The sequence below is a fragment of the Cornus florida genome, unplaced genomic scaffold (assembly GCF_030987335.1).
Source record: "Cornus florida cultivar Cherokee Brave unplaced genomic scaffold, ASM3098733v1 CherokeeBrave_3.0.0_Hap2_Chr02, whole genome shotgun sequence".
NCBI lineage: Eukaryota > Viridiplantae > Streptophyta > Magnoliopsida > Cornales > Cornaceae > Cornus > Cornus florida.
In genome coordinates, this window is record NW_026775572.1 from 1,972,645 (window position 1) to 1,979,924 (window position 7,280).

Here is a 7,280-nt window from a genome sequence, read left to right on the forward strand (position 1 = left end):
AGTCGTACAAAACAAAATATTCCTTATTAATTGTGAACGCTCCACTATTATCTAGAAATACTTCATCCATCTCCATTGTTTTCCATTCTTTCCCATACTCTATCAAACATGCTAAAACAAACCACAAGCGTTTAAACAAAACAAGACTTATTTTGGACATTTATCTATTAAATAAAAATAAAAATTCCTTTGATAATTTAAATGGCGTTGGACTGGACAAAACTATATAAATTTTGTTGACAGCACTGGTGCACAAATAACAGGAACAAAAAAATACAAAAAATTTATAATAATGGAGCTGACAAAGAAATTTTAGATGCCAAAATGCAGTGCAAACTTCATTTAGGTGTGCAAATGAATGATACAATTGAAGATATGTTATTATTATTTGTAGTATATTTATCTTTTGAATTATTGGTGTAAATTCAGTTCTCAAATTCAATATTACTTTACTAGTAATTTTGGGGTAGTAGCATGATTGCAAGTAATCAAAATCTAGTTCAAAATATATGAGGTCATATATGTTAATCTTATTTTTTATTCCGGTCTATATATATTGGAGTTCTACAATTTTAATTATTTTGTTTTTTTAAGAAAAAAAATTGCCTCAATATAAAACCACCTCCTTCTTCCACACTAGCATAGTCATTGAAATTTATTACATATTACAAAAATATGATTAATGATACTTGCACGATTTGTTGCACCGAATATTTCTGATTGGTTATTTATGAATAGTACATGTAAGTGGAAGGTTCCACTTCTTTATTTATGCGATTTGTTGTAATGAATTGTCAAACCTATTTATTTTAATCGGTCTATTTATGCATAAGTAAAGAAGTCTTCCACTTACATGTACTATGCATAAATAACCAATCAAAAACATTCGATGTAACAAATCGGTGCAAGTATCATTACTCCAAAAATATTTTAATCTTATTGGTCTATTAATGTTGCTAATTCAACGTCTAACAAAGTTGTTTTTCCTATAGTTCTATCATTTCCTATATTAAGACCCTTTTTGGGGGAGTTTCTTCATATAAAAAAGTCCTTTATTCATAAAGGCATTTGTAAAAGAAATCTTATTGGAAGAAATTCATGAGAAGAAGAAGTTTGGCGAGTATATTTCTTAAATTTACTTTAAATTTTAGAATATTTTTTTCTTGACAATAATATTCTTTGTCCTTAACAATTATTGCAACCCTCCAATTAAAAAGTGTGAAGGCGGTAATGGTGGAAGGTGATGACAATACTGGCAGTGGTGGTGGCAGAAAGCAATTGCACTGGTGGTGGTAGTGGTGGAAGGTGGTGGTTGAATGTGATGATGTAGGCGATGGTGATAGTGATGCATGGAAGCCTGGAAGGTGGCGATGGTGATGGTGAAAGGTGGCAATGGTAGTGAAGGGTGATGGTGGCAATGATGGAAGGTGGTGGTGACAACGATGGTGATGGTGAAAGGTGCTGGTGGCAATGGTGGCGGTGGTAGTGAAGGGTGGTGGTGGTGGTGGTGGTGATGGTGGTGGAGGAGGAGAAAGGTCACGGTGGTGGTGGTTGGTGGCATTGGTAGTGAAGGTTGATGGTGGCGGTGGCGATGGTGGAAGGTGATAATAGTTGGTGGCAGTGGCAGTGAAAGGTGATGGTGGCGGTGGTGATGATGGAAGATAACGGTAGGATAGAGGATATATCAAGAAAGAATATATGACACCTTTGTCAATTTATGAAAAGTACTTGGACAAATTTGTAAAATAATAAATTTATCTTTACAAAAAATTGGTTTGTTAATAATAGGTTTCAAAAATAACATTTTCTTACTTGTCTGGCACGGGCTTCTAATCATTTGCTTTTCAAAAAATTCCTTTACATATTTATAACCAAACGTTACAATTTTTTTCAAATGAACTTTTTAAGTCTGGAAGATCTTTTTGAGATTCTGGAAGCTCACTTAAACCGGGCCTAATACATCAAATTGATTCCGATTCCAATATATTAATAATTATAGTTTAACATTTCAAGATTTTAATTTTGTGAAATCTCCATCCAAACATTAATAAAATATTTTTGTCATGTTTGAAAATACTGAATCCACACCTTGAATTTAAAGTTAAAAGAAAGTTAATTAAAAATTTGTACTAAATAATCTACAATTCCAAATTCTAAATTTTGATTTTTGTTATATAATATTAAAATATTTAACCGGTCGGTTTTGAATATTAAGTTCTGTCCATATTTTGACACCGTTACATAGTATACTCTATTATTTTATTAGTGAAGAGGATTGACATTACACCTTCGAATAAATGCATCCATAAAGTTACTTCATGTTTGCTTTTTTGATTAGTACATTAACTTTGATCTTTCTTACAAACCAAAAAAGATAAATACTATTAGATTACTCCGTGTTATGTTCGGATAATATTAATTATCACTTGAGACGTGGGCATCTTGAAAACCAAAGACCCATCGAACACGTGTATGGATGGAGTCAACCTTGGCAATTTTGTTGGGCCCGTAAGCGATCATATCTTGCCACGTCTAATATTGGCCATTGTTTTTGATTGTTACGTTGTCACGCGTGTGCATGGTGTGATTGGTCCACTCGGCACTCCTTACTTTGGGTGGGCTCCTCGATTCCCCAATATTTTGGCCGACACTCAAAAGGACAAAAGATTGACTAGGATTTTTGCAAAGAATCTCCTTCCGAATAATGTTATATGCTAACTGTCCCTTAACTTTTGTGATTTTGCATTTAACCCTGTTACTAGTTAAATCCTTCGCAAAGATCCCTTCCTTGTTAGTAAAACAACTATATTAAACTGTACCACTAATTACTATCTTTAATTCAATTAAGAAGATATTTTAGGATAACATTTAATTGGATTTATTATATTTTAACTGGCATTTTATCTTATTAAGAGTACAAATTACTATAATCACACACAATAAGTTATTTTTAAGAAGGATACCCATAAATTATTCATGAACAATTTGTGTTCAACTTGTCTAAAGTTATGTTTGGACACGTTCTTTAAACAAATAAATTAAGTTCAAATTTGATCCTCACCCAATTCAGCAAAAGCAACAATTAATTTTAACTAAAATTCTAATGTGGGTTACTGTAGACCTTTCTACGTACATGTATGGCTAAAATAAAAAATAGAAAAAAAAAGGAGCAATTGATTTTATAAGTTAAAAATGAAAATTCAACAATAACCCTAAAATGTCACATTCATTTCAAGGTCTATTTTATGAGCTATCACTTCAACTTTCCTGATCAATAATACTGGGCATGTGAAGCTCATAAATACAACCTATTGAGACAGCTTAAACCCTTCACTCTTCATTTCCTCCTGCCCTCTCTTGTTTGTATGTTCCATCAGAATCTTGTTTCAGTATCGTTGAATCCACATCCTAATTAAAATTAACCCTGCAAACATGTTGAACGACCAAGTGGATGCCACAAGTACCAGAGAAGATGATGATGTACATATCAGAGACATCCATGCCCTAACCCCACCTCAGCCGGTCAATCATGTCCGTCCAAGAGAAACATGGGAAACAAATATCCATGGATCATCATCTTTTTCCACAGGCAGTGATGGCGCTTCCAGTGAGAATTTTACAAGCATAAGTAGAGAATTCAATGCTTTAGTGATTGCAGGGTCTGCAATAACAGGGAACAATATTAATGGAAACAACAACAACAACAACAACAACAACGATGACACGAGCAACGGATCAAACAACTTGGCTAGGATTGGCGAGGATGATGATCATATGTTCGAGGAAACCAACCCGTTGGCTATTGTACCCGATAATAACCCTATGAACCCTGTACCATCCCCTAGGTATACCGGTAGTGCAAGTAGCCATAGTGAGGTGTCTGTGCAGAGAGTGAAGAAAGAGGAAGCTGAGACGAAGATATCTGCGTGGCAGACCGCTAAGATTGCCAAGATTAATAACAGGTTGAAGCGTGAGGACGCCATCATCAGTGTTTGGGAGAGAGAGCAGGTTCAGAAGGCCACTTCACGGATGAAGAAAGTTGAGGTATGTATGAATAAATGGAACTTCATGCTTGTTAATTAGTTTATCATGTTATGTCACATGTGATATATGTGTATGTACATATTTCATGCCAAAGTGCCTACATACATGTACATGTGAGTAAGGTTCACTTTACTTCCACGGACCTGTGGCATTTATGTATTCAAGAATTGATTTACTTGTTGACAAAGCCGAACTTTTCAATTTAATTACTTGCTAACTCAATCGAAATTATATATCCAATTAATTTCCCCATCTTTTTATCTGATTTGTCTAATTTTACAGTCCCAATTGTTCACTGCTTCCCTTGAATTGGAATTGGAATTGGAATTGAAATTTACCTTTTTCACCTATAAAGTTTACAGAAGTTGTTAGAATAAAAGAAATAGAAAAATAAGAAGGATGATTCAATAATTTCCATGTCTCAGCATATTATTTGTAAATCTTCCTCAATAATGAGAGGATATGTTAATGGATACAAAACAGTTAAATAATAACATGGAGAATTTTCTCTTTGTAGAGGAAGCTGGAGGAGAAAAGAGCAAGAGCGTTGGAAAAAATGCAGAACGAAGTAGCAAAAGCACACAGGAAAGCAGAGGAAAGGAAGGCATCAGCAGAGGCCAAGAGGGGTTCCAAAGTGGCTAGGGTTCTTGAAATAGCCAACTTGATGAGAGCTGTTGGAAGACCTCCTGCCAAGAGGGCCTTCTTTTAAGCATATGCTACAAGAGTCCCTTCACCTTTCAAGTATAGTTATTCTATATAAAGGGGAATATCTTCAAACAAACATAGAACTACATACTTTTAATTTAGATTCAACTATTCAAGTATGTGGACTTCTTTGGTCTGTGAGTGATAGTGTGGAACCAATTTTCTTGTCTTGTACAGCATCCGTATCCTATATGGGTAAGCTTAAGAATTTCAGTTTTGTGCATCTGCTGCTAATGAAATGGTAATTTGCAAAACTAAAAAAATCAGAATTCCAATGATAAACAGGGCAATTGTTACAAATATCAGCCAGATATAATATGCTAGACAACAGCTACATTTAACATATTAGAAAACATAGCTTAGAAAACAAAAAGATACCAACGGGTCAGTGGCTTAGCATTATCAGTCTCTTACCTCTCTTTGAGAGGTCAGAGGTTTAAGTCTTAAAAGAGACAGATGTGTGAGTACCAATTTTTCAAGGTCTTGTGGTTAACGAAGACACTTCATCACCGTCAAAACCAGAAAGTCCGGAACCTCCTACTAAATGAATCTGCAGCACCATCATCATCAATCCATTCCCAACAGCAGAGGATTGATGATGGCGTCCTCAACTTTGGAAGCAAAATCAGCAAGGTTTGGTTATGCTGTCCCAACAGCAGAAACCTTTTTTGGGGTTGAAGCCCTGGATTAAAAACAAAATAACGGGGTTTCATGAACAAATTACTGAAAATTTTTCAAAGTTATAAAATTCCCAAAAACTAACATAATGTGCCGTTAAAATTTCCAAAAAAATGAGATAATGAAACAAATAATATAAAGCTAACGCACTATACTTTCACCCTTCAAGCAGATCAATGATTGCATTTGTCCAATGCCGCCTGCTTATACTGTTTGCAGTTTTGGGAGAATGGGCAGCATTGAAAGACATCTCATACTTGAGACTTAATGAAAAGTTTAATTCAAAAGATTTTCAAGCAAGGGTTAATATAGTTTACTTTGTCCAAAAAATTAAAAGGTTTGATTAATTAATGCAAATGTTCCTAAGGAAATTTTTAAATACATTGAGAAAAACAATGAATAAAATATAGCTTCCTTAATTAACCGGAAAAAAAATCCATGCAACATGCCTATATACTTTTCGGACTCCACTCATGGCATTAAGATTTTTCTCTTCCACACAAGTAAACCTAATTAAATAGGGTTAAAGTGAAGAACCCTTAAAATATTTTTGAAACTAAGCATTAATAGTTGAAATATTTCTATTGATAACATAGGTGCTAGCATTACAATCATAAGAATGCATAATATTATTATAATAATAAATAATAATAATAATAAGAAGAAGAAAACATGTCTTTTTTTTTTTCTTTTTTCTTTTTTTTAACCCTAGCAAGAAAACATGTCATACGCCATAGGGCATCTACAACAAGATCATTGGGCAGATACAGAAGATCAAAACACATAAAACACCATCTCAAACTAACTAACACATCTTATAGTCAAGATCAACAGTCTTGACAAACCAGAAAAAGGGTACCAGCTACAGAAAGAAAAACACCACAACAAAAGAAAAAAATCATAGACAAAAACCACCTGCGAGAGAACCAAACACACCAGTGTAGGCAAAGACAACATACGTCAACAAAAGACGTAAATGCATCAGATCCACTCCCAGCGCAAAACACCAAAAAGCTTCAAAAATAAGCAAACAAACAAACCCAACTCCAGCGATCCAGCAACCAACTACCCATTGAGGGAGTGAGGAGGAAGTAGATGGAGGAAGGCGAGGAGCGGCGGCTAAGGTAGAGAGAGGCGAGAGAAAAGTGGGGTAGAGAGAGAAAGAGAAAAGTAAAGAAAACATGTCATATAATAATAATAATAATAATAATAATAGTAATGATAAGAAGAGCGACCCAGCAACCAACTACCCATGGAGGGAGTGAGGAGGAAGTAGATGAAGGAAGGCGAGGAGCGGCGGCTAAGGTAGAGAGAGGTGAGAGAAAAGTGGGGTAGAGAGAGAAAGAGAAAAGTAAAGAAAACATGTCATATAATAATAATAATAATAATAATAATAATAGTAATGATAAGAAGAAGAAGAAGAAGAACCCAATATTAACTCAGAAACAAAAATGTTAGAAAATGGGGAACCCAATATTAACTCAGACACAAAAATGTTAGAAAATGGGGAATTGCCTTAAACTTCAGCTACTAGGCCCATACAACGAGAATGAAGAATGTTTAGCCTGGAAGCCCGGACCACGTTTCTATAATCCACGCCCACCCCAATATTAACTCAGAAACAAAAATGGAGGCCTTGAGACGTTAATTCTTTTGTTTCTTGTGCTTTTTCATTAGCACTATTGCTACTTTCTGTTCACTGGAAATTCTCACCAAAGAAATGATCATCGGTTTAAAGTGATTGATATCCAGTGTAATTATATATATAGATGATGTACTACACATGCATATAAAAATTTTATTTGTAGTTTTTTCTCGCAGATTAATTCAGCAAAATGTAAGCGCACGTAACA

The 7,280-nt window shown here is 34.5% G+C and overlaps 2 protein-coding genes across 2 annotated transcripts; one reads left to right on the forward strand and one right to left on the reverse strand.

Moving 5' to 3' along the window:
• Window positions 1-3,267: 3,267 nt before the first annotated feature.
• On the forward strand, window positions 3,268-4,972 carry LOC132292064 (remorin 4.2-like). The gene is made up of 2 exons (XM_059790325.1): window positions 3,268-4,044; window positions 4,562-4,972. Exons 1-2 carry the CDS (start codon window positions 3,433-3,435, stop codon window positions 4,751-4,753), a joined length of 804 nt encoding a protein of 267 aa, XP_059646308.1. The 5' UTR covers window positions 3,268-3,432; the 3' UTR covers window positions 4,754-4,972.
• A 22-nt stretch (window positions 4,973-4,994) lies between these two features.
• LOC132292080 (uncharacterized) lies at window positions 4,995-6,973 on the reverse strand. Its single transcript, XM_059790326.1, has 2 exons — window positions 6,343-6,973; window positions 4,995-5,431 (listed from the first exon to the last, which is right to left on the reverse strand). Exons 1-2 carry the CDS (start codon window positions 6,608-6,610, stop codon window positions 5,262-5,264), a joined length of 438 nt encoding a protein of 145 aa, XP_059646309.1. The 5' UTR covers window positions 6,611-6,973; the 3' UTR covers window positions 4,995-5,261.
• Between the last annotated feature and the right edge of the window lie 307 nt (window positions 6,974-7,280).

Bases quoted from the DNA above. Each gene is read 5' to 3' on its own strand.
- LOC132292064 (XM_059790325.1), top strand. From the start codon at position 3,433: ATGTTGAACGACCAAGTGGATGCCACAAGTACCAGAGAAGATGATGAT. The intron at 4,045-4,561 runs GTATGTATGAAT...TTCTCTTTGTAG, and splicing joins CACGGATGAAGAAAGTTGAG to AGGAAGCTGGAGGAGAAAAG.
- LOC132292080 (XM_059790326.1), bottom strand. From the start codon at position 6,610: ATGTTTTCTTTACTTTTCTCTTTCTCTCTCTACCCCACTTTTCTCTCG. The intron at 5,432-6,342 runs GTGGTTTTTGTC...TTTTTAATCCAG, and splicing joins TGTGTTTGGTTCTCTCGCAG to GGCTTCAACCCCAAAAAAGG.